The sequence below is a fragment of the Brassica rapa genome, chromosome A02 (assembly GCF_000309985.2).
Source record: "Brassica rapa cultivar Chiifu-401-42 chromosome A02, CAAS_Brap_v3.01, whole genome shotgun sequence".
Taxonomy (NCBI): Eukaryota; Viridiplantae; Streptophyta; class Magnoliopsida; order Brassicales; family Brassicaceae; genus Brassica; species Brassica rapa.
Window position 1 is genome coordinate 4,802,577 of NC_024796.2, and position 26,116 is coordinate 4,828,692.

Genomic DNA, 26,116 nt, shown 5'->3' on the forward strand with positions numbered 1-26,116 from the left:
CCGATCGGATGGTTACTTTAAAAATCTGAGCGTAGTTAACATGTGATTGTCGTTCATGAAGTTAAATTTTGACAGAGGCGATTTAGAGACTATTGCAATGCAGTTCCTAAAGTTCGGGTACAAGCAAGGTTGGTTGTGGGCTGCTACTAAGCTAGAGAGGTGCTTGGTTTGATCAAATATTAATTAATTAGGCCTTTTTGGAACCATCAAATTTTAGGAGCGGCTTTGGGCACAAGACAGGTAATAGGAAAACGTGTGTTTAGACCATGGCATCATCAGGCGGTACATTTTTGAATATGTATTTGTAAGTGGGTTGTAAAAACTATAGTATATTGAAATTCTGAATGTTTGTAAAAAAAAAAAAAAAGTTCTCCAAGTATATATAAATTAGAGAAATTAGTCCAGATGGATTAACAAATAAAGGTATAAAGGAATTCGACCAAAAATAAAATAAATAAAGCTATAAGGGGATAGTTTTTCACATCCATTCCATTTTTAAAGACTACTGACTGACTCCACGGCAAGTACAAATTATTCACTTACATACTAAAGATATATTATGAACCCTCTCTGGTAAGACTTACTTTTTACGAAGGATATAAATTATAATCTAAACTTATTATGACATGTTAAGACCTCTTAGATCTTTTTGATAAGTTGAAATCCAAGATTCAATTATTTTAATTTCTTTTTCTCTTTGCATCACCAGCCATTCCGGATCGTCCTTTCTCCTCGTGCTGAGATCTTGAGAATGTGTACCTGTTCTCAGTATTAAAGAAATGCAATTTTTACTCGACTTTTGAGTAATGCTTAATTTAATTTGAAAATTTCAACAAATTACCTTTAAGTGTCTTGATGGCGACTATACTATCTGAAACATCCTCCAAGACTCTGAAATCCCATAACATGTATTGATTAAATAACCTATTTAAACAGTTGGTGTATAATATATTATGTTTAGTTACCCGCCGACGCTGTAAGGATCAGCTAATCCATTAGAGAAAATGATGTTGCTCCCAAATCTTCTGAGGATTAACTTGACATCCTGCAATACATATATTGTGACTGATTAGTTTTTATCAAACTACCCTTTATAATAAGACTAAAAATAGTTAACTACTTGAATCCCAAAATATGTCGTGACCCAATGCGGCCGAGGAGAAACACCATAGCTGGATTTACAGTTGTCAATAGCACTGGTCATATTAAACGGAGCCGTTTGGAACATTGTGTCGTGTTTGTCATGTCCTATCGGCATCATTATTTCGCTGCAGCTCTATTAACGATCGTTAATGTAATTTAACTTGTCTACTGATTAGAATAATAGTACTACTTTTATGTGTATCTTTTATAACCCAAAGTGTAGTGTACATGCCTGCCAACTCCATGCGATGACATCGTTTGAGGGCTGTATAAACAAACCGGTATCATAGCAAGACTGGTTGCCTATATAGGCAACAATACCTGCAAAAATCCGGTCAAGTACATAATTTTTACGATTTGGTGGATTGTCGATTGCGTTGCATAATGTAGCCACCCAATCACCGGGATTCCGATTGAATTGAACTGATTCTGCGTATATTGAGTCCAAAAAGTCTTTGATATCGAAGCTACGGCTCAATGGACTGAAATTTGTTAGTTACAAAACAACTCAAGTACTGAAGTGTAGGTTACATATTGATAAGCATTAAAGGAAAAATTATTATTCTTACGTACGCGCAAGTCCTAAATTTTTTGCTAAGGATCAAGAGACCGTTGGATTTGGCAGCAACTCTATCAATCTCTCTCCAAGATTTACGAATAGTTTTATAACATCTCTCACTGGTTTCCTTGTCAAATTAAATTTTAGGAAATCATATTAGTCAAGACTAAACTTTTAACAGCACAAGTTTAATGAGAATGGCATAACTGAAGTGGGTTTATTATGATATATCAAACCAAAACAATTAATATGTTCAAATGGTCTATTGTATATATTACCTTAAAAACATTGGTTATGACATGATAATAACCATACTTAGGACGAGTATCTTCGAAGTAGAGAAGAGGAGCTGAAGAAGCTAATGCCCCTAGTGCTATATGTGGATATTTTAGCCTGAACCACGCCGCTAACACTTTTTGTACCACGAAAAAAAAGAATTGTCATTATTTAAGATACTGTATTTTTAGTCATATGTATCGTTCTTTAAAATTACCGTTGAAGGGAGATCATTACGTAGAATACTCTTCTCGAAACAATATTCCATATACATTAAAGAGAAAGATTAAGTAAGCTATATAAAATAACGTGGACTTACTTCCACCGTAGGATGCTCCGACGACGATGATTGGGCTGTGTTTCGCAGAATACTTCTCCTTAACATGCACGAGAATCGCGGCATAGTCTGCCAGAGCTTATGCAGCGTTTAAATACCCCAACGTAGTCGCGTTCTTCAATGCTTCTTTCGCCGATCCAAATGGCATAGACATTCCATAATATCTATGCTGCATATCGTTAGAGTATACATTTATACATATGCTATATAAGAAACTAAGATCATCTACATTTGTGATATCGCACTAAATCTCTCATCACTAAAAAATAAAAAAAAATGAAAGAAAGAAAGCAAGTGATGTTCTTACATTGAAAAGCTTTCAAAAAATCATGAGAAACTCATAATTTATGAGTCCTATTTTGTTAATTCTGCTTTTCTATTTTATAAATTTAATTAATAATTCTATTAACCACTATCACAAAGAGTCTCATTTTGACATTTTTCTTGTTAGGTAAAGAGTGATATTTTAATTTCAGTGCAATTTATATTTACTTTAACCTTAATATTAATTATAAAATGTATTTATTTTATAAATAATTTTAATACTTTCAAATATTACTAGTTAAACATGTGTAACTAATATAAACATAAATGAATTTCAATCATTTTCTTAATCTCTCCAAAATGTCACACTTTTTACGAAACAGAAACAGAGAGAGTACTATTGTTAAATTTTTAAGAGTTTCAGCTGAACACACTACGGGTGTATGTGCTCTATTAATATACTGATGTAAAGTCACACACACACACCTCTATGTAGACGCAAAGGGCTTTTAAACGAGGACCATTATCTTGGAAAAAACCGACATCGTGCAAATCAACTTCTAACCACGCTTCCTCTCCAAGAAAAGCTAAGATAGGTGCGCTGGCGTTGGCACCAGCCCAGTGCTTGGAATCGACGGCGTATCTTTGTTGAAACGTCTGGTAACTTTCGGGGGTGAATGAAAAATGGTCGAGAATCTGATCGTAGTAGAAGAATTTGAGATCAGAAGTTTCTGTTTTTTCCAGTACTGTTTCTGTCGGTCTAGTTGTTGGGGAAATACCAAGTCGAGCGACTTTGGAGTGTGTGAGAGATACGAAATAAGGCGACAATATTAAGAAGACCAATGGTAGGAGAATCGTAAATGGAAAAGACATTTTTAGAGTGTGTTTTATCTTAGTAAGTTAGTGTGCTTTATATAAATTGGCTTCTCAAGTCGAGCTCACGCAACAATGTATTTATGTATAGATCCCAAAAGATACACAATGCAATATAATATAGAGAAATTCTATGACATTTGATTTTTTTTATCATAAATATAGACTTATATTTTAGATATGAGGGATGGAGTTCTCGGATAGCGTTTTAGGATTTTTTTTCCAATAATTAAAAGTAAATAGCAATCAATTATTATAATATATTTACTTTATAAATATTTATATCTGTGCATGAAAACATGAAAATCACCGAGTTATATATTTTTTGTAAACAATTTCAAAATGAAATTTTCAGATCTCAAAACAGAAAATTTGAAAAATAAAAATTAACAAAGAAAAGATTTCGAAAAATAGAAAAAGTTGAGTTTGATTTTTTTCAAAAAAAAAAATATTTATTTTTATATTTATATATCTTAAGTGTATAATGGTCTTTTACCCTTTCATAAAAAAAAATGTCATTTTATTTTTTATTTTTGTGTGTTTTTGGTAAAAAAATTTCAGGAGTTTTGGGAGATTTGCCCTACATTATATAATACATTAGTTTTTTGTCCGTTCAAGTTTTCCCGTATGTGTATATATGTATACTTAAACATAATCATTTTTGATATAAAAAAACATAATCATTTAATTGTAAAATTACAACCATATGATTAACTAACAAAGTATATATCTTTTCCTTGTTAAGTTTGTTATAATACTCTGGATTTTTTTGTACTTTATATATCATTGTTAAATTCATATTTGTAGAGTAGTTCACTTATAAGTTATAACTGATTACCAAAGACATAAAACTCCTAGTTTTACATGAATCTATGGATACAAGTATTTATATAGTTGACACAATAAACACGACTATGATTTTTTATGATAACACGTTATGATTATATGATATTGCGGTATTGTTTTTCAAAAAGAAAATCATAGGCGAAACACACATCATTTATTTATAATTTGCCAAAACATTTTGCTAAAAAAACAAATACTGTCTAGCAAAGAGTCTGTAAAAATTGAAAAAAAATGAATACATACAAACGTGTATTATAGGACCAACATTATTCTAAACCAAAATCCAAACTGACATAAACTTCACAGAAATTTGGGAATTTGTATCATTTAAGATGTTTAAGTAGATCTTGATCCGCGCAACCGCGTAGGTTTTTGTTTTCATTTATTTTAAAACATTTTGTTTTCAATTCTAAATTGGTATATATATTATAATATATGTGTCTATCAAGTTTTAAAACATAATAAGTTTACGGTATATTTTTTCATTTAATAGATTATTTCATACTTTCAGATGTATTTGTATCTTCTTCTATATATATATATATTTGGATTATTATTTCATTATTAAGATTATAACTATATATATAAATATTAGTAAAATATTATTTTATTGTCATATTCAAAAATATTTTAATATTTCACAAATTTAGAAAGTTTTAAAAAATTAAACTTTTTGCTTCATAAATTTATATTATCGAGTAAATAATTAAACATTTAGTTTTTGTTTAATTTTTAAAATAAACTATCTAGTTTAAAATTTGTTTTCTTTGATTTAAGGTAGTAAAGATTAATCATTGTTAGATAATTTGATTTTTGTTATTTTAAAAAAAATCTTTATAATTTTAAAAGTTAGCATCGACAAATATTTAAATAATTAACATAGTATTACAACATTAAATTATATCTATTTATTTAATATTATCTATAAATCCAATGGATCATCAATTGTTTAAATCCAATTATTGATAGTCGAATAAAAATATCTGGTAGTCCCAAAATTTAAATGATAATATTAGAGATTAAATATAAAATAACTTTCTAGTAATAGGTCCATAAGTCATTTTTAAAAAAAAATCACACATGAATCAAGGTTTTGATTTCTTTGTTAATATATAAGATGGATGACCAAGTAAAGAACCGATATAATTCCATGTTTGCGAGAATTTGTTTCCCGGCTTGGACCAACAAAACAAATCTTCAACAAGATATGCTATTTTACAAAATACATTATCCTTTGCAAAATAAGATACATTATCCTTCAATATATATTAATATATATGTTCTCATTATTTATCCCACGTTTTATTCAGTTATTTATTTAGCTATTCTTTTAGCACATCATGCATATTAAAAATATTTTTAGTCTGTACATATAACCGTTGGAGTTGGTAGTGATTTTTCTTACATGTGTTTTATAAACTAACTAGATTTCCACCCGCACAACCGTGCGGATATATTTTTTTTTTGTTCAACCCGTGCGGGTATATATTTTCACATTTGTATATATAGATATTTGTTTTACATAATTATTATATATTTTTAATGTTACTCACATATTTAAATATTTGTATAATTATGCCAAATATAATAATTTTATAGTTTTCATGTAGTAAATTAAAATCATCGCATATATATGTTGCTTATTATATATTTGTCCTATTGAATTTGCGTTTGATTACTAAACTAAATTTTTTAATGCATGAAACAACATATATGAAAACAATTTTGTATTTAATTTATTATAATCATGATCCGTAGTTCAAATCGCTAGATTTCTTTAGTAATTTTTTAATGTTTATTAATTTTATATAATAAATTACTGTATATTAAAAAAGTTTAAGATAAGTTAAATTTTTATACATGTATTATATAGTTTACTAATATTAATCTATTTTACCAACATATTATATTTTTAGCATAAATATTTTATATTTATGAAAATAAAATATGTTAACTTATCAATTTAAAATAATTTTATCATATTTTGTTCACTATAACGTTTTTATTTTAAAATGATAGATATTATTATAAAATTGATAAAATAGGATATAATTTTATTCTTTTAGTAACATTTCATTACTAATTACAAAATTAGTTGAAAATATATATATTCAATTTATGACAATTAAGATCTTATTATAATCTTTTTCAAGAGATTTGTTAAAATTTTAATTTTTTTTAAAAAAATTAAAAGATATAAAAGATATTATGATTAAAGTAGTTAAAAATATTATATATATTTCCATTAGTGATATACATTTAATAGAAAATTTAAATGACGGTCCAAATAAAAATATCACTCATAAAAAAATCATGATTTTTATTTTATTAGAAAAAAAATTTGAAAAAATTAAAATAGAAATAAAATATTTATTTCTAACAAAATCTTTAAAAATTATTTGTAAATTTATTTTTGAAATTAATTAATTTCATTTTATTTAAATTTTCGTTTATAAACCAAAACTATATTCAATTTTAATTTCTTATTATATTTTATGATAATTTAAATTAAACTAACTAATTTTTGAAAGTAAATTTAAAAAGATTCTAAGAAGATCTTAAAAACATTTTGTTACAACATTTTAAATATTTTCACTTGTATTTCAATTAAAAAGATAAAGATATTAAAAGATATAATAATGAATTTATGTAAAATATGATATTCTCTAAGAATGGTCCAAACTAAAAAAATCACACATGAAAAGAAGTCATGACTTCTGTTTTAATATATAAGATGGTCAAGTTTTAGTGGGAACCCCAAAAATAATTCATTCCACTCAATTATATTCCACTAAATCACTTTCAGCTGTAACCCCATTTCTTTTATATGTAATGGTGCCTCTGGCCCAAACTTTCACTTACTTTAAAAAATTTCCAGATCAGCAACTTGTAGGTTTTAGATACCATTGGTATTGCTAAAAAAAAAAAATACCATTGGTCATTTCATGAATTCATAAAGAGCAGTTTTCTTCATACGTAATTTCATATTCAAATTAGTGGTGGATATATAAAAAAAAATATCCAAATTTTAAGAGGTATTTGTGATCTGATATGTGTGGTCCGAATAATCATTTATTCGATCCGATCTACAATTATCCAGATATTTAGTGTTTAGATATTCAATTTTTTTATATAGTTAATCGCATATCTAATTTGATCCGCACAAATAAAATTTATTTATTTTTGAAAAAGAAGTAAAAAAGTAAAATCAAAGATAATATAAAATAAGAATATTTTATTACAAAATAAATAATTATATATACTATTAAGGAAAAATCCCTAATAGGATTTCGCCCTTAATTTAGTTTGATAATTACAATGTAATGTCATTCCTATATTTATGACTAATTATTAATATTAATTATTTTATAGATACTATCCGAAAACAACCATGATACAATCTGATTTGGATAAATTGTATCGAAAGAATTTATTTATATTTATAAGTATAATTATAACTAATATATATTTATATGTTCGGATATGTATGGATACTCATTCGGTTCTTGGTACGGGTCAGTTTTGGCATCGATTTTTGGGATTTTGGAAGATAGACCCGTTCATATATTTAAGCCTGATCCAATCGGGTTCGGTATCTTAAACTTCGGGCGTTTTCCGGTGCAGATATTATGCACATGCCCTATATTAGGCTATCAAAATTTAAAACATAATTTTATAATTAACGATTCTTTTTCATAGAATATTTAAAAAAAAAAAACAAAATCCTGCCGCTTTCAAAAAAGGAGGAGTTTCTTACAAACATTCAAAATTTCAAAAAATGGCATAAGAGGAGACAACCAGCAATCTCACAACCTTGATTCATGTGTGATTTTTTAAAAATTGGATTTAATGGATTTATTCCTAGAAAGTCATGTTACATTTAATCTCTAATCTTATCAGTTAAATTTTGGGCATACCAAATTTTTTATTGAACTATTAATTATTGGATTTATAGATAGTATAAATTAAATAGATATAATTTAATATTGTAATACTATACCTCCATATGTTAAATATTTAAATATTTATCGATGTTAACTTTTAAAATTATAAAGATTTTCTTTTAAAATAAAAAATCATATTATCTAACAATGATTAATCTTTAGTACCTTAAACCAATAAAAACAAATTTAAATTATATAGTTTATTTTAAAAATTAAACAAACTAAATGTTTAATTATTTACTCGATAATATTTAATTATTTACTCGATAATATAAATCTATGAAGCAAAAAGTTTAATTTAAAAAAAAAACTTTCTAAACTTGTGAAATGTTACAATATTTTTGAATATGAAAATAAAACAATATTTTACTAATATTTTTATATATAGTTACGATTTTAATAATAAAATAATAATCTGAAAATATATATATAGAAAAAGATACAAATACATGTGAAAGTTTGAAACAATCTATTCAATGAAAAAAATATACCGTAAACTTATTATATTTTAAAAATTGATAGACACATATATATTATAATATATACCAATTTAGAATTGAAAACAAAATATTTATATAAAAATAAATGAAAATAAAAATCCGCGCGGTTGCGCGGATCGAGATATAGTAGTTTTTAAATTCTAGGTACCTCATAAATAGTAACTTTAGTTAAGAAAGAGCAAAGCCTTTATCGGAAAAAAGCAATATTATCTTGATTAACAAACCCCACGAAGAAGGTGGAATCGCATCTTTTAGTAATGTACTTTCCTGAATAGTATCACCATTGACCAGTTCCATTGAGATGGTAGAACTGTAAGAATTTATTAATCATGGAGAAATGCGGAAATATGATATTGCGTAGAACTTTTATTCGCCTCTATATCATAAAGAAAATTTTGAATGTTTGTAAGAAACTCCGCCTTTTTTGAAAAAAAGTGTAAAAAACATAATAGAATAAAAATTTCCAGTTCGATAGCTGGGGAGATTGCTGGTTGTCTCCTCTTATGCCATTTTTTTTAGCTGTGGAGATTGCGATGAGTCACCAAATACCGTCGGTTTCAGTCCTATATTGCAAGGAACATGCCTAGGTGGCTATCGTCCTCTCTGATCGTTGAGGCTACAAATGGTGGCTCTTCATAAATTGTGCCACAAATGCGGCTTCTATTTGTTCCGGTAGGAGGGTTAAGTTCCTTTACCTTCTCATGAAGGTCTCGGTGTGTTGAAGGCATCTTCTGATGTTGTTGTTTTCATTATTTCAAATACTCTGTTTTGTTCCCAAGTCGTTTGACTTGAACATCTTGAATAAATGTTTCATTGACAAAAAAAAAAGAATAAAAATTTCCAAGTAAATATAAATTTTTATATCCATTTTATTTTTAAAGACGAGTGACTGACTCCACGACAAGTACAAAATATTGACCTACATACTAAAGATATATTATGAACTTTTAATTTATTTGTTTACGATGACTATATATTATAACCCAAGCTTATTATGACATGTTGAACCTCTTAGATCTTTTTGATAGGTTGAAATCCAAGATTCAATTTTTAATTTCTTTTTCTCTTTGCATCACCAGCCATTTAGGATCGTCTTTTCTCCTCGAGCTGAGGTCTTGCAATGTGTTCCTGTTCGCAGTATCAAAGAAATTCAATTCTTACTCGAGTTTTGAGTAATGGTTCATTTTTTTTTTTGAACACAAACTTTAATTAATAAGCAGACTAGTTCTGGGCGAAGCCATTACAGAGGGCACTCTTGGCCAAAGAGTCAGTCAGAGAATTAGCAGTACGAGAAACAAACACAAAAGAACATGCAGAAAACGAGAAAGATAGAGATTCGATGTCCCGGATGATTCCGAAGAGCTCAGCCGGAGGGACCTTCGAGTTGATAGCTGCTAGCAGCCCTTGACAGTCTGACTTAAAGCAGATTTTTGAGTAACCGAGAGACTTGGCATTGAGGATAGCTTCCCTTAGGGCCAGAGCTTCCGCTTGTAGAGGAGATTTGACGTGGAGATGAGTGCATGAACCATTTAGCAGTATGCGTCCTTGTGGAGATTGAAAGGACCACCCGCATCCTGCCACCGGCGAACTATGTTTCCATGCTGCATCCGAGTAACAGATGATAGTGTCTCGACCCACTCTTGGTTGAACATGCAGATTGGTAGGCGTGTGCTGTTGACCTTGGTGTGATTGGGCATTTTGCCACTCCCTAGAATACCTGACTGATTGGCTAAAGACCTCCGAAGGGGACGATGTTCTGTTTTCAAAAACCACTTTATTCCTAGCCAGCCAAATACCCCAACAGATCCAAAGAAACAAATCAATTGAAACTCCTAGTGGAGGTAGAGAGACCACGCCATGAAGGGAGGCCAGAGCCTCCTTGAAAGAGTGAAATTCATGCACAATGGTGGTCTGGCTTAGGAGGGAAGAGTTCATTTAAACTGAAATTTTCAACAAATTACCATTAAGTGTCTTGAGGGCGACTACAGTACCTGAAACATTCTCCAAAACTCTGAAAGCCCATGATATGTATTGATTCAGTAACCTATTTAAACAGATGATGTAAAATTTATTATGTTTAGTTACCCGCCGACGCTGTAAGGATCTGCTAATCCATTAGAGAAAATGACGTTGCTCCCAAATCTTCGGAGAATTAACTTGATATCCTGTAATAAATATATTGTACATGACTAATTAGTTTCTATCAAATTAACTACCCTTTTATAATATGACTTTTAAAATTAGTTAACTACTTGAATGCCGAAATAAGTCGTGATCCAATGCGGCCGAGGAGAAACACCATATTTGGACTTACAGTCGTCAATAAAACTGGTCATATTAAACGGAGCCGTTTGGAACATTGTGTCGTGTTTGTCATGTCCTATTGGCATCACTATTTCGCTGCAGCCCTATTGATAGATCATTAGTATAAGTTATCTCTTCCATATATTGATTAGAATAATAGCATTAATTTATGTATATGCTTTATAACCCAAAGTTTACATGCCTGCCAACTCCATGCAATTGCATTGTTTGAGGGCTGTATAACCAAATCAGTATCATAGCAAGATTGGTTGCCAAAATAGGCAACAACACCTGCAAAAATCCGGTCAAGTACATAATTTTTACGGTTTGTTGGGTTGTCGATTGCGTTGCATAATGTAGCCACCCAATCACCGGGGTTCCCGTTGAATTGAACTGATTCTGCGTATATTGAGTCCAAAAAGTCTTTGATATCGAAGCTACGGCTCAATGGACTGAAAATTTGTTTTTGTTACAGAACAGCTTAAGTACTAATGTAGGTTACATATTTAGAAGCATGAGAAGGAAACACTATCATTCTTACGTACGCGCAAGTTTTGAAATTTTTTGCTAAGGATCAAGAGACCGTTGGATTTGGCAGCAACTCTATCAATCTCTTTCCAAGATTTACGGATTGTTTTATAACATCTCTTACTCGTTTCCTTGTAAAATATATTTTAGGAAATCATATTAGTCAAGACTAAGCTTATAACAGCAAAATTTTAATGAGAATGTCATAAATGAAATGAATTAATTATCATATATCAAACCGAATAAAAAATTAATATGTTGAGATGGTCTAATATTTTAAAATAATTTAGTACCTTGAAAACTTTGGTTATGATATGATAATAACCAAATTTAGGACGAGTATCTTCGAAGTAGAGAAGAGGAGCTGAGGATGCTAATGCCCCAAGTGCTATATGTGGATATTTTAGCCTGAACCACGCCGCTAACACTTTTGTACCATGAAAAAGGATTGTCATTATTTAAGGTACCGTATTTTTACTCATATGTATATCACTATATAAAATGACCGTTGAAGGAAGATCATTATGTACAATACTTTTTTTTTTTTACAATACTCTTCTCGAAACAATATTTCATATATTGTAAGTTGTTAAAGAGAAATTATTAGATTGGTTAAACCACATAATAACATGGACTTACTTCCACCATATAGGATCCCCCGACGACGATAATTGAGCTATGTTTCGCAGAATATTTCTCCTTAACGTGCATGAGAATCGCGGCATAGCCAGAGCTTGTGCTCCGTTCAAATACCCCAACGTACTGGCGTTCTTCAGTGCTTCTTCCGCCGATCCAAATGGCACAGACTTCCCATAATACCTATGCTGCATACAGTAGAGTATACATTTTATACAATTTATACATATGCAGTATAAAAGACTAGTACAATAGAAACTCTATACATGATAAATTAATACATTATAAATTTCATTGGTTTCAAGTTGAGTTGATTCAAAATATGGCAATTTTTTATTAAATGATATAATATTTTAAGTAAAATCGTATGTAAACATAGATTTTATATATATAATATATATATATATATATATATTATTTTTTTCTTTTTATTCAAAATAGAATCCATCTTTATTATTTCTTGATATTTAGAAAAATTTATTATTTTATCAGATTATACAACGTATTTACAGTATATGGTACATGTCTTTTATACACTAAATAATCTATTAAGAAACCGGCTACTTTTTTTTGTATAAAAAATATTTTGAATATATATATATATATATCTAAAATATTTTTAGTAAATTAATAATTTCATAAATTAATAAAATATTGTTATTTTTATATTATTAATTTTATAGAGTTCTTAGTGTATATTCATATATAAAGACGCACACCTCTATGTAGACGAGAAGGGCTTTTAAACGAGGACCATTATCTTGGAAAAAACCGACATACAAATCAGACTCTATTGACGCTTCCTCCCCAAGAAAGCTAAGATAGGGGCGTTGGCTTTGAATCCAGCCCAGTGCTTGGCATTGATGACGTATCTTTGCTGAAACGTCTGATAACTTTTCGGGGTGAATGTAAAATGGTCGAGATTCTGATCGTAGTAGAAGAAATTGAGATCAGAATTATCAGCTGAGGCAAATACTGTTTCTGTCGGTCTCGTTGTTGTGGAAATACCAAGTCGAGCAACTTTGGAGTGTGTGAGAGATACGAAATAAGGTGACAATATTGTGAAGACAAATGGTAGGAGAATCGTAAATGGAAGATACATTTTTAGAGTGCTTTGTTTTCTCTTAGTAACTTAATGTGCTATATATAAACTATGTTCACTGAATCACTAGGCAAATTGGCTCCTCGAGCTCATGCAACAATATATTTATATATAGATCCCAAAAGATACAATGCAATATATTATATATTAGATCAGGTTTTGCAAGAAGTCTCCCATGACAAACGTAAGTGTATATATGCATATTTAAACATATTCATTTAGTTGTAAAACTACAAACATATGATAAACCAACAAAGTATATACTAATATGTATTATTTTTTTCTAGTATATATCATTGTTAAATTTTTGTTTATGTACTTACTTATGCCGATTACAAAGACATTAAGCTCCTTGTATATATATATAGTTGACAAAATATTCACGAATATGATTTTATAATATAATACGTTACCATAATATATATACTATTACAGTATTTATCTAAATACTAGGTGAAAACACCTAATATATTTACAATTTTCCAAAACAGTTTCTGTAAAACATATTGTCTAGCAAAGAGTCCTAGAAATATTGAAAACTATACTTTGATCTGTGTACCCATACGGGTATTATTTTAATTTGTTATGTATAACATTTTTATTTTCCAGTTAATACATGTATATATGTATAATTTTGTTCATGTATATTGTATTGCTGGTTGATCTATAAATAAGTAATATATTAGATAAATTTGTATTCAAGTAGATCGTTTATATATCTTTTTGTTTATAAATGTTACAAATTAGTATGGTTGTATAAATTACCATAATATATATTTTCTGAAAACCTTTTTTATTTGAAATTTTTCCAAATTAATATGTCGCACCATTTATTTTACATGACAAATATATTCCAAAATTAGAAAAATCTTAAATTTTATACGAATGTTTTCACTTTAAATTTTTTTTTATTTTTACAATTCACATATATTAACACGTAATAGTAATTTGGATCACGTTGCCGTTTGATAATGAGCCTAACTATGACTACTAAAATGTCTTAGATTCGTGGCATGTATATTAAACAATTGCCCATTTAGAAGGTCACGTTTTGAAATGATCGACATAGCTAAATAATTAATAATGCGATAAGGGTAGATAATGATAAAGTGTATGTGATATACGCTTAGTTTATACCAAACAATAATATTAGATAGAAGAGATTTTATATGCTTTAGGAGTAATTAAAAGATCTAAATACCATTAATGAATTTTTAGAAGAACGTTAAAATACAATGGCATTTCTTGTAATATCCCACATCATATTATGGTTAAATTCAAAGTATACTTCTCTTTTAATAAAGAAGATAGATACATAAACATGTATTTTTTTAACCAAACACTATTCTAAACAAAAATCCGAACTGATCATAAACTCCACAAAGATTCCGAAATTTTTATCATTTAAGATGTTCAATGGGTGACCAAGTAAAGAACTGAGATAAATCGATAATTTTTTTTTTTTGGTTAACAAAACGAATCATCAATATAAGATATGCTATTTTATTAAATACATTTTCCTTCTGATATATATACATCTATATCTTTATATTATCTTATTATTTATCCAACGTTTTATTCAGTTATTTATTCAGCTATTCTTTTGTCACATCATATTGAAGAGACTTTATGTTTGTGCATCCGCTGGAGTTGGGAGTAATTTTTCTTTCTTTTTTTTGAACGAGGGAGTGATTTTTCTTATATGTGTTTTATAAACTAATGGTGAAGTTTTAGTGGGAACCCCAAAAATAATCCATTCCACTCGATTATGTTCCACTTAAATCACTTTTAGCTGTGACCCTATTTCTTTATATGTAGTGGTGCCTTTGGCCCAAACTTTCACTTTCTTTTTAAAATTTCCAGATCGACAACGGGCAGCTTTTAAATACCATTGGTCACTGATGATTCACAAAGACCAGTTTTCTCTCTATGCGTAATTCCGTATTAAAATTTAAGCATTTAAGAACGAGACCAGTCTCCTTTTCTACGACAAATATTCAGTTTTCGCTGGTTTCTGCTTCTAAAACATTCAAACTTTACTAGATCACAGTTGCATTAGTTTGTACAAATGCCTTTTTGATTTGAATAAATTTAACATTTTTCCAAAATTTTTTTGTAAAATTTCTTATTTTCTTATACTTGAAAAGTTTTTGTTTTACAGAATATATTAACTACCATCTAGTAAAACATTTATCCTTGCCAACAAAAGAAAATAAAACCACACATAAATGGTTTAGTGATAGACAATCCGGTGATTTAAACTATCTGGATTCGAAAAAATTCCGCTACTTAAACATATGTGGTTGACTATGTTTTGGGTTACATTTGAGTACTTAGAGAAATTGTAAGATTAGTGTGGACTTTCTCATATGCACGAAATATTTCTGATTAATAAAAAAATTAAATAACAAAAAACATAAATGTTTTTTTTTGTAAAATCGAGAAGAGTGTGGACAATACTCAAATTTCATTCTAGATCATGAATCAACCGGTAGCTATCATGATCGATATCGTTGATCATGAACTAAAGGCACAACAAAACTCTTTTTTTACTAAATCGTTAACCTATCGTGCCGTTGGTGAAACAAAAGGTCTTAGGAAGGAGAAGTTTTTTGAGCTAATTTGCTGAATATACTAAAAATGGTAAGATATCATAGAATGGGGGGAAAATGGTAATGATAGAGGGAAGAAAATTGGAGGGATATAGTGTATGGAGTGCAAATATGAGATATTTGGTGGGTAAGGAATACAAATTCTCAAGTTTTTTTCATTATTTGAAAACTGGTTTGCTATTATTTTTGAGAACTGGTATTAAATTCGAAGCTACAATGCTTTCAATATATATCCAAACACATCCCATGATTATGTTATTCTTTCACAAGGCAGCACCATCGTTAGCCCTTAGTCGAAGAACATCAACCATGGGGCTTGTAGCTTTTAAAGCATCTCCAAAAAGTCTTTTTACTTTATAGTTTGCAAAATTATATATTTAAAGTTTCAAAGTGTTCTTTTCCAAAAAACAAAATTTCAAATTTGACTTCAAAATTATTTAAAACTTACACTATAGTACTTATATTTGTCATAATGAATATAAAACCCTAAAACTTTTATAAATAACTAGCACATATATATAAATATTATAGTAATGTTACTTAATAAAATCTTACACTAAAATATAAAATTATAAATAGAAATACATTAAACTACAAGCAAAATATCATATTATTACATAAAATTATTTCCGTGATGCTCCATTTTCGGTTACACAAAATTTATTTGGACAAGATTTTAAAAGTTTCGGAGCAAATTTACTAGATTATTATTGTTGTTGTAATATTAAATTTTTTTAAATAATTATGTTTTCATGTATTTTTTTAGATTTTTTAATTAAGTTTCTTTTGTAATATTCTTGTTGTCTAATTCTAGTTTTAAAATATTATAGATCTTATTTTAAATTTTCCATTTCATTTTATGTGTAAAATGTAAATTTATAAAAATAAATTTGAAATGTTTAAGATATACAAAAGTTGTAAAGATTAAAACAATAAATGAGAAATACTTAAAATCATAAATGTGATTTAAATATGTAAATAGAAAATAAAACTTCAAATTTAGAGTTTTGAGTAGTGAATTTTTAAATACGAAATTTCACTTCTTAAAACTTTAAATATGAAGTTTTGAAGTTTTTCTTTAGAAAAAAAAAATTTATCTTTCTTTTGAAGATGATCTTATATATATATATATATATATGAAAAAAATACAAACTAAAATGGTCCTTTAAAATTATGTAAAATGGCGTATTTTCTCTCCACCTTGGGGTCTTCTAAAACTTAATTTTATTTTTTTCTCACTAAATTTGAAAGCCATGCGCAATATCTTTTTTTTTTAACGACTGCAACTTCGATTAATGCGCAATATCTTTAATAAAATATTTTACTTTGTACCAAAAACAAATACTTTGTATCATTTTACAGTTACACGGAAATTTATATCACTCATTAAAGCCATTTTCAAAAAAAAAAAAAGTAATTGGACCGCAGTCTGGGTTTTCTTTTTTCTTATCTCGGTATATAGTTAAGGCCAAAGTTAGTTTATAGTTAATCACCAGAGTTAAATTATATATATCTTCCCTCTTCCTTATCATACTGTAATCTGATGCATCTATTGATAGATTGGTCTTTTTTGCTGGTAGACATATATAGTCAATGTCCCATTGGTGAACCACATAAATCCGTTATTCGCTTTTTTTGTTTAGTTTTATTATCCGTTATAACAATATAGATCTTGCACGTTTGAAGTAAACTATTAAAATAAAAGTCATACACAATGGGAAGGAAATGAATATCAACTGTTAACAAGAACATTATTAATGTGACAATACAAACATGCTAATCAAATATCAGCCTCACAAGAACTGTTCAGCGATTTGTTTGACTGCGACAAATAGACCGTGGCATGAGAGCACTTAATATGAGCCGTTCGATGTGATGATTTCCATACCGCGACTCTAAACCTAACCTTCGCCTTAACGTACACTTCAAGCTCGATCTTTCCCAAGGAATGTTGATCCCTTAAATCCTTACCACTGGATTTTGAAACGGCGACGTTCTGTGCAACCAAAGTGTCATCAATTTGCGTTACGTTCATCCGCGGTTGGTGAAACGGCTCCATCGTGTCGAACGCAAGCGTCTGGTCCTTGAATTTCACGTATATCTCGACGGAATTGTAGTAAACAGATATTCTGTGGTTAGGGTTATGAGATTGGATGGTGAGTTTGAACGTAGCGGACATGTGATTGTCGTCCGTGAGGTTAAAATTTTGGACCGAGGCATTTTCGAGACTGTAATGAAGCTTTTTGGGTTTGGTTACAAGCCATGTAATGAGAAAACCTACAGCAATGATAAAGATTAGGGTTAGAATGACGAGGAAAACGTAGCAGACACGGGAACGGCGGGGATGCAGTGGCCGATTTGGAGAAGCTGTTGTCGGCATTAGGTCTACGTACTTATAGCTAAGGGGGTTTGGAGTCAAACATTGGCTTATTTGTTTATATATATAGAGTGGATACTTGTCATGCAAGAAATCTGGAAAACACGTTGGATTCTTATGTTCTTTGCTTCATCAGTAGATAAATGAGTTCTGTTTTTTATTACAGCTTTAAAACGTTTTGTTCCTTATACTTTGCTTTTAGCAATTTTATGTTTTGAAGCTTTAAATTTGTTTTTATATTTTCATGCCCTACCAAAAAAAAAAAAATAATTGAGAATAAAGTGAAAACCTTAATTGTTTATGATATAGAATTTAATAATTTTCTTATGAATGTAAATACTATAAATACATTTTATAAACATTTTCTAACAAAGAACTCTACGATTTGATTGTGTTTTTTTTACTTGCATGGAACCTTGAATGGTTTTATTTTGACATTTTGATAGAAACTTATTTTCAGGCTTAAGGAAAAATTAGAGAAACCTTCTTTAAGATTATCTCTGTTCAAGAAATTTATTTTGGATAATGAACTCAATATCAATCTGGATACCAAGTTTACGGAATAAGCCCAATTAAGCTCAATAACGATACAAACAAAAACTGGATAAGTTATCGGAATAGGCCCAAGTAAGCCCAACAACAAATTATAGAGCTGTCACGTGCAAATCGCCGAGTTTTGTAGACATCCGCGACTCGGTGCACGTAACCCATATCCGAGCACCAAGATGTTTCACTGAGTCGACTCGACCGCCTCCACATCCCATCCCAAGTTAGATTTTTGTTCTTCTTTTTTTTTTATCAGTGTAATGGAATTGATTAGTTGAAAATCATTCGGATGTTCTCTGCGCATCGCAAACGAGTAATTTTAGTTTGTATTGGATGAATTCATTGTTATGTGCTTTGAGACTGATTCCAATTTTTTTTTTTTTTTGGTTTCTCACTAGAGCCTATTTGCTAAAAGGCTAGTTGCAATGGCACCGTCGCGTAACGTCATTGTAGCCACTGGTCTGGTTGTTTTCGCCTCTGCAGGCTTAGCTTTTCCCTTCTACCCCCGCTCTTCGTTTTTCTACTGTTTAAAAGCTTTTCTCGTCGTGTGGAATGATGTTTTTCCTTGTCTCATTTGATCGCAGATCGTCCAAGAAACCAGTGATTGATCCAACAAAACCGTTACCTCCTCAAGCAACGTTTAGAGGACCTTACATTAACACTGGTTCACGTGATGTTGGTCCTGACGATCTATCTAACTTACGTTACTTACCCTAAGAAATGATGCTATCAAGTCAAGACAAATGGCTACACAAACTGTAAACATGAGTTTTCAATGTGAGGATCATTTTGGAATCTCATTTGTGATCCAGTCCATCTAAAAACATAGTGTTATATCAATTGTTTTATCATACTTCTTTTATTTTAAGTATTTAATTCATTGTCGAGTAGGTTGCACAACATGTAATATTAGATGAATGAACCGTTGAAAATGTATTTTCGAATATTAAATTTTTCTTCTTTTTTTTGGTTCATGAGAGTAAAATCAAAAATTGCTGCGTATGTGCATAGAGAAGATAATTATTTCTTTCTTAAATTGTTATATATTATGGATGGAGATGCAATCTTTATCACTGCCACCATATAAGGACACCAATCAGAACCATAAGTCAAATATACTTTAAGATGCTAAAATGCTAGTTTGAAGTTAGATTAGCCATTGTAACGTTGTTTTCTCAACATTGTAACTATTATTCAGAAATCAGAAAGTTGCATGAATCAACCAAAACTATTACCCATAACTTAGCAGAAGCATGTTAAGTATAATGAATAATCGGATGCTGCGGCGGCTGGCAATGGACCGGTGAGTGGCCCAAGAACAAAGAAACATGGCTCATAAGCTTGTCTTTCCTAGAAAACGTAGTCCCACAAGAGCAAATCCACTTGACATCCCCACAATGCTTCTCGTGCGTCCTAAGATCAGACAGAACGGAGAAATGTTTTACGTTGCATTTCCTGCACATATACATTTTCGGACAATGACTTCTCTTGTAATGGTTCTTGGCGCAAATCACAGATTTCAACGGCTGAAACTTCTCGTGCCTCTGGTTCCATCTACACCCTTGTTGAGGGCACGAGTAGTAATGTCTCGTCGACGAGCATTCGACTTCCTTGTCATGGCTCGTTGGACTGATCAAGGCTTCACGTGTCTTGTACTCGTCTCCGTGCGCTCTCATGTGCATCCTTAGATTCGCGTCTCTCTTAAACCCTTTTCCGCAAATCTGGCAGTAGTGCGTGTATTTCGCTAGTAGATCCGCTACGCCTAGCTCCACTAGCTCATAGTCACCGGATCTTGATTTATAACGATGATCTTCTTTTTTAGGGTTTATGGTTTGGGTGCCGTACCAGTCAAGATTCTGCGTAGTCTGGTCGAGAAACGAACTACGCCCTCTTTCTTGAACACCGAGAAAGTTGGCTGACGACTCTCTCGTGAAATCATTATGCCTGTCGATTACGCGTGGGAAAAAATCCGTAACAATTTTATCGTTATCGAAATTACTGTTGTTATTAGATGAGATATGGAGTTGTTGGCAAGTGAACATCATTGAATTCGCGGCCGTGATAATATCTTGAACCAAACTTTCGATGTTAGCCACGGCCAAATACGACGTTGACTCCGTGGATTGGTTATTGTTATTAGTTGATATCATGAAAAAACTGACCAGAGATTTGATCTGATGGACTTTGTTTTGCATGGTAGAGAGATTAAGTAGAAGAGATAGCGATATGTCGTCCTCGTCTTCCGATGATTTTGTGGCGGCCGTCATGGGATTATTGTAGACTGGATTTGAGGACGTAGTGGTTGTCTCAGAGAAGCAACACACTGAGCCTTCTCCATTATTTATAATATGATCTCCTTGATTCATATGTGTCTAAGAAGAATCTAAGTAACTTGAGTTTTGTTCTTATTTTGTTCTTTTGATTTTGTTGGTTCTTTAGATTCTTTGTGGTGTCTGTCTTTTATATTCATGCCAGACGTTATACAGGGATGGATGGAAGAAGACACTCTACCGTCTAGGCCTCTATAAAATACTTGTTAGTTGTGACATACATTCACGCACACAAACAAAATATGTCTCACATCTACTTTTAATTATTTTATTTTATCTTGGTATCATTTTATCAAATAGAAATTCAAAAAAATATTATCCAATATCATACTAATTTGGATAAGAGTAATAAAAATACAAAGGAGAATTAGGCAATTAATATTGGCTATTGATATTTAGAATTGTGGGTAATTATATGGACAGTAGTTTTTTTTCTTTTTTGATCAAACGTATGGACAGTAGTTATGACATGATACAATTACACAATACATAAGATGGAGTCATGAATGATGTTTTCCCCTTTGAAACTGCACTTGTCATTTGTGTATGAATTATTTACATTAGCTTAAAAAAGATATGTGATGTGGTTAAACTAGGAAGTCAACTAGAGTAGAGCAAGCAAATTATAAGAGCCATCCCCACTTACGACCTTCCCCACATAAACCTACTAATATTATGTCAGCTATAAACGAAGAATGTCAATTGTCAATCCCAGTTGAATTAAATTAATAGTGAATCAAAGGCCGACAAAAAAAAATTAATAGTGAATCACCTAAGCAAGTTTTAGAGTTTTAATATATTTAAGAAAAAGTTAAAAAGAGTTTTTAATGGCATGTTCTTCACGTCTTATATATTTGATAGACCATATAACGATGAAACTTACATAGTATTTTATCATGTATTATTTGAATATATTTTCATTTAATGGTGAAGTTTACATAACGGTGGGTGTAGCTTTCATCCCTAATACTATCTTATGTCACATGTATAACCAATGCTTTAGAAAAGAACTCCTACATGCATTAATCCTGTTATCTGCTTATAACATGCACACTTGTAAACGCGTGCTTATATAATTGGATCTTACCGGGGACATTAACAATGTGGCAGTCTGCATGATGAAGGCCTTTAAAGATGTGGCAATCTGCATGAGTTGAAATTTTGGTAAAATATCTTTGTCAAGCGTATTCATTTTAGATTTCAAAAGAGCTATTTGTTACATATTTATATTAATGAACAAAATTTGTATAAAGTGGATGGATGATTAATGTTATTTTCTTTGTTAGCTTTGGTGAATTATTTGTGGAAGAACGTCGCGTTAACGCAATTGTGTTCTAAACAATTACTGCTACCTCATTTAATTAAAACTGTAATCTATTTCGCGTGATAAACAAACAAGTCTATTCTAATTAATTTAATAAAATTTCGTAGATTCGTCTAGACTAGAATACTGAAGTGACGCAAAAAGACGTGACCAACGCCTTTATCAAAAAAAAATGATGTACTCTTTCGGTCAATCGACAGACATGTGAAGAACATAACAATGACTCTAAAGCAAGACAAAAGGATGGTGAATGCTTACCAAAGCTGGACTGGGGCTGTGGGAACATAGCGAAATATTTTAACAGTCTCATTGTTAAAAACAAATAGAACTTGTTTACATAGCAAAATATTTTACAGTCTGTAAACAAGTTCTATTTTCTTTTGAATCAAATTTATCATTTTATTCAAAAATGAAAAAAGATGTGACCAACACAAGCTATATTACCAACTATGCGTTAGGTTAGTGGTTTAGCGCTTGGAATCAATTTCATGTTTCTAGTTAAATTCTCCATATTATCAACCACTGCTTCCAGTCTGGAAGGATTAGTCAGACCTAAGGTCTGGATCATATTCTATTTAATTTTATTGGAAAGTCGGAACACTTGGATTGGGAGGATGATGATCATATTCGAATTGCCATGAATTATCTTTACTTTTAATTTCATTTAAAACATGTTTGGTATGAATTAGGGGTTTGAACAATTGAAATTCCATTACAACTCTTAATTTTATTACTAGATTCTTAGCTAACAAAAAGAAGAAGAAAAACAGTAAACTAGTTTAGAAATGATTAATCAACATAAAGAAAGATCTAATGGACTAGAGTGGTCTCTCTAGACTCTAGTTGTGAGATAAAAAAGAACAAAAATGAAGAAGAATAAAAAGTAACAGAAATAAAATTAAAAAATGTGTTCCCACTGAAGCAACTATTTCGCCTTCTAGGATTGAACATGGACTTTTTTAACAATTATTGATTATTTGTTGACATAAAAGCAACTACGCTTTTTCTAGGATCGAACATGGACTTTTTAACAATTAATTATTTTGTGAAATATTCTTTATGGAATGTTCTATATCGTGTTTTATTCATATATCCCACAAATTCTTTTATCATTTATCATAAATGTAAGGAAATGATAGTTTTCTTCTTTCTGCTTTTGGTATTGTCTGTTATAGTACTAGGCTACTAGCTAGGTGGTGAGGGACCCGTAAATTAGCAGATTTAAGTTGTTTAAAACTATTAAAAAACTAACTGTAACCAGAATCTTATTAATCTTGTTTCTGATTAGTTCTTTGCCTATTCACAAATTTACTATTCTTAGGGAATTTTTAAACACAGATGAAAAAATTACAATTAAGTTGTTGGACCTGACATAAACACTGGTTCACGCGATGTTGGACCTGACCATCGAACATACCCTAAGAAATGATGCTATCGAGTCAAGAGACACATCGCTACACAAACTGCAAACACGAGTTTTCAATGTGAGTTCATTTTTGAATCTCTTTTATGATCCAATCCACCAAAATATGGTGTTATAACATTTTTTTGCTTTATATACTTTATTTAAAATATTTAGTTATCATTGTCAAGTAGGTTAGTCTATACTGTACATCTATATCAGATGAAATGGACCGTTGAAAATGTATTGTTAAAATTAAAAAATTCTTCTTTTTTTTCTATTCATGAGAGAAAATCACAATGGATGAAAATTGCTGCGTATGTGCATAGAGAAGATAATTATGTCTTTCTTAAATTGTTATATATGGACGAAGATACTATCTTTAGCGCTGCCACCAACTGATACCAATCGTAACCATATGTCAAATATATTATAAGATGTTACATTGCTAGTTTGAAGTCAGATGAGCCATTGTCACGTTAGTTTCTCAACATTGTAACTATTATTCAGAAATCAGAAGTTGCATGGATTAACCAAAACTATTACCCATAACTTAGCAGAAGCAAGAATGATGAAAAACTACGTACTCTTTTTTAACATATCCATAATGCAGTATCGTAATCAAAATAATTTGTAACATTAACGCTAATGCACAAGTCATTTGATAATACGTAGAAATCTTTATATTGTGATAATCGGACGCTGCTGCGGCGGCGGGCCATGGACCGGTGAGTGGCCCACGAATAAAGAAACATGGCTCATAAGCTTGTCTTTCCTAGAGAACGTAGTCCCACAAGAACAAACCCACTTTATATCCCCACAATGCTTCTCGTGCGTCCTAAGATCAGACAGAACCGAGAAATGCTTCACGTTACATCTCCTGCACATATACATTTTCGGACAATGACTTCTCTTGTAATGATTCTTGGCGCAAATCACAGATTTCAACGGCTGAAACTTCTCGTGCCTCTGGTTCCATCTACACCCATGTTGAGGGCACGAGTAGTAATGTCTCATCAACGAGTGTTCTTCAACTTTCTTGTCATGGCTCGTTGGGCTGATCAAGGCTTCACGTGTCTTGTACTCGTCTCCGTGTGCTCTCATATGCATCCTTAGATTCGCGTCTCTCTTAAACCCCTTTCCACAAATCTGGCAGTAATGCGTGAACTTTGCTAGTAGGTCGTCTGCGCCTAGCTCCAGTATCTCATAGTTCCCGGGTCTTGTTTTAAAACGATGCTGATCTTTTTTAGGGTTTATGGATTGTGTGCCGTGCCAGTCAAGATTCTGGTCAATAAACGAAATATTTCCTCTTTCTTGGACGCCAAGAAAGTTGGTTGACGACTCTGGCGTGAAGTCATGATCCGGTTCGGTCTCTTGTGTGGAATACTTCATAACGATTGCATCTACGGTTTGTTCGTTATTGAAGTTACTGTTGTTATTAGATGGGATGTGGCGTTGTTGGCAAGTGAGCATCATTGAAGTAGCTGCCGTGACGATCTCTTGAACCAAGCTTTCGATGTTAGCCACGGCCAAAGACGACGTTGACTCCGAGGATTGGTTGTTGTTAGAGATCATGAAAAAGCTGACCAGAGATTGGATGTGGTGGACTTTGTCTTGTATTGTGGAGAGATTGAGTAGAAGAGAGAGCGAAATGCTGTGGTCCTCTTCCGAAGATTTCGTCGCGGCCGTCATGGGATAGAGATGATTAGAGGACGTAATGGTCGTCTCGGAGAAGCAAGGCATTGAGCCTTCTCCGTTGTTCATAATATGGTCTCCTTGATTCATATGATCTTCTTGATTCATTTTTGTATATAAGAATAATCTAATTAACTTGAGTTTAACCTTATTTGTTCTTTTGATTTTATTGGTTCCTTAAATTCTTTGTGGTGTATTTGTTTTATATATATGTGCCAGCCTTCCTAGAGGGGTGGCTTATTGAATAAGACACCCTACCTTCTAGGCATACATTCACGCACACAATGTATACGATTCACGTCTACGATTTTTTATTTTATTTTGGTATTAATTTATCAAAACAATTTAAATAAATCAGCTACTATTCTAATTTGGAAAACATTTGAGAAAATAAATTCTGGCAACGGTATTTAGTCTAAAAGAAACACAAAGGAGAAACCGGCAATTATAATGCGGCTAAGCCGTGTAAAGCTCGGATAGGCGTATCTTGATTTCATATCTTCGAGCCTTGCATTCAT

The 26,116-nt window shown here is 30.9% G+C and overlaps 3 protein-coding genes, 1 long non-coding RNA gene and 2 pseudogenes across 4 annotated transcripts; 1 reads left to right on the forward strand and 5 right to left on the reverse strand.

The window, feature by feature from the left end:
• Window positions 1-426: 426 nt before the first annotated feature.
• On the reverse strand, window positions 427-4,872 carry LOC103851470 (annotated as a pseudogene).
• A 211-nt stretch (window positions 4,873-5,083) lies between these two features.
• Window positions 5,084-7,576, forward strand: LOC117132172. The gene is made up of 2 exons (XR_004455698.1): window positions 5,084-5,686; window positions 7,042-7,576. It is a non-coding gene; the product is annotated as an uncharacterized LOC117132172 (long non-coding RNA).
• A 2,003-nt stretch (window positions 7,577-9,579) lies between these two features.
• On the reverse strand, window positions 9,580-17,280 carry LOC103851472 (annotated as a pseudogene).
• A 323-nt stretch (window positions 17,281-17,603) lies between these two features.
• LOC103851473 (uncharacterized protein At1g08160) lies at window positions 17,604-18,996 on the reverse strand. Its single transcript, XM_009128326.2, has one exon. The coding sequence runs from the start codon at window positions 18,302-18,304 to the stop codon at window positions 17,705-17,707; it is 600 nt and encodes a 199-aa protein (XP_009126574.1). The 5' UTR covers window positions 18,305-18,996; the 3' UTR covers window positions 17,604-17,704.
• A 193-nt stretch (window positions 18,997-19,189) lies between these two features.
• On the reverse strand, window positions 19,190-21,525 carry LOC103851474 (protein SENSITIVE TO PROTON RHIZOTOXICITY 2-like). Its single transcript, XM_033285908.1, has one exon. It carries the CDS (start codon window positions 21,211-21,213, stop codon window positions 20,104-20,106), a length of 1,110 nt encoding a protein of 369 aa, XP_033141799.1. The 5' UTR covers window positions 21,214-21,525; the 3' UTR covers window positions 19,190-20,103.
• A 922-nt stretch (window positions 21,526-22,447) lies between these two features.
• LOC103851475 (protein SENSITIVE TO PROTON RHIZOTOXICITY 2-like) lies at window positions 22,448-25,769 on the reverse strand. The gene has a single exon (XM_033285907.1). It carries the CDS (start codon window positions 25,704-25,706, stop codon window positions 24,585-24,587), a length of 1,122 nt encoding a protein of 373 aa, XP_033141798.1. The 5' UTR covers window positions 25,707-25,769; the 3' UTR covers window positions 22,448-24,584.
• Between the last annotated feature and the right edge of the window lie 347 nt (window positions 25,770-26,116).

Bases quoted from the DNA above. Each gene is read 5' to 3' on its own strand.
- LOC103851474 (XM_033285908.1), bottom strand. From the start codon at position 21,213: ATGAATCAAGGAGATCATATTATAAATAATGGAGAAGGCTCAGTGTGT.
- LOC103851473 (XM_009128326.2), bottom strand. From the start codon at position 18,304: ATGCCGACAACAGCTTCTCCAAATCGGCCACTGCATCCCCGCCGTTCC.
- LOC103851475 (XM_033285907.1), bottom strand. From the start codon at position 25,706: ATGAATCAAGAAGATCATATGAATCAAGGAGACCATATTATGAACAAC.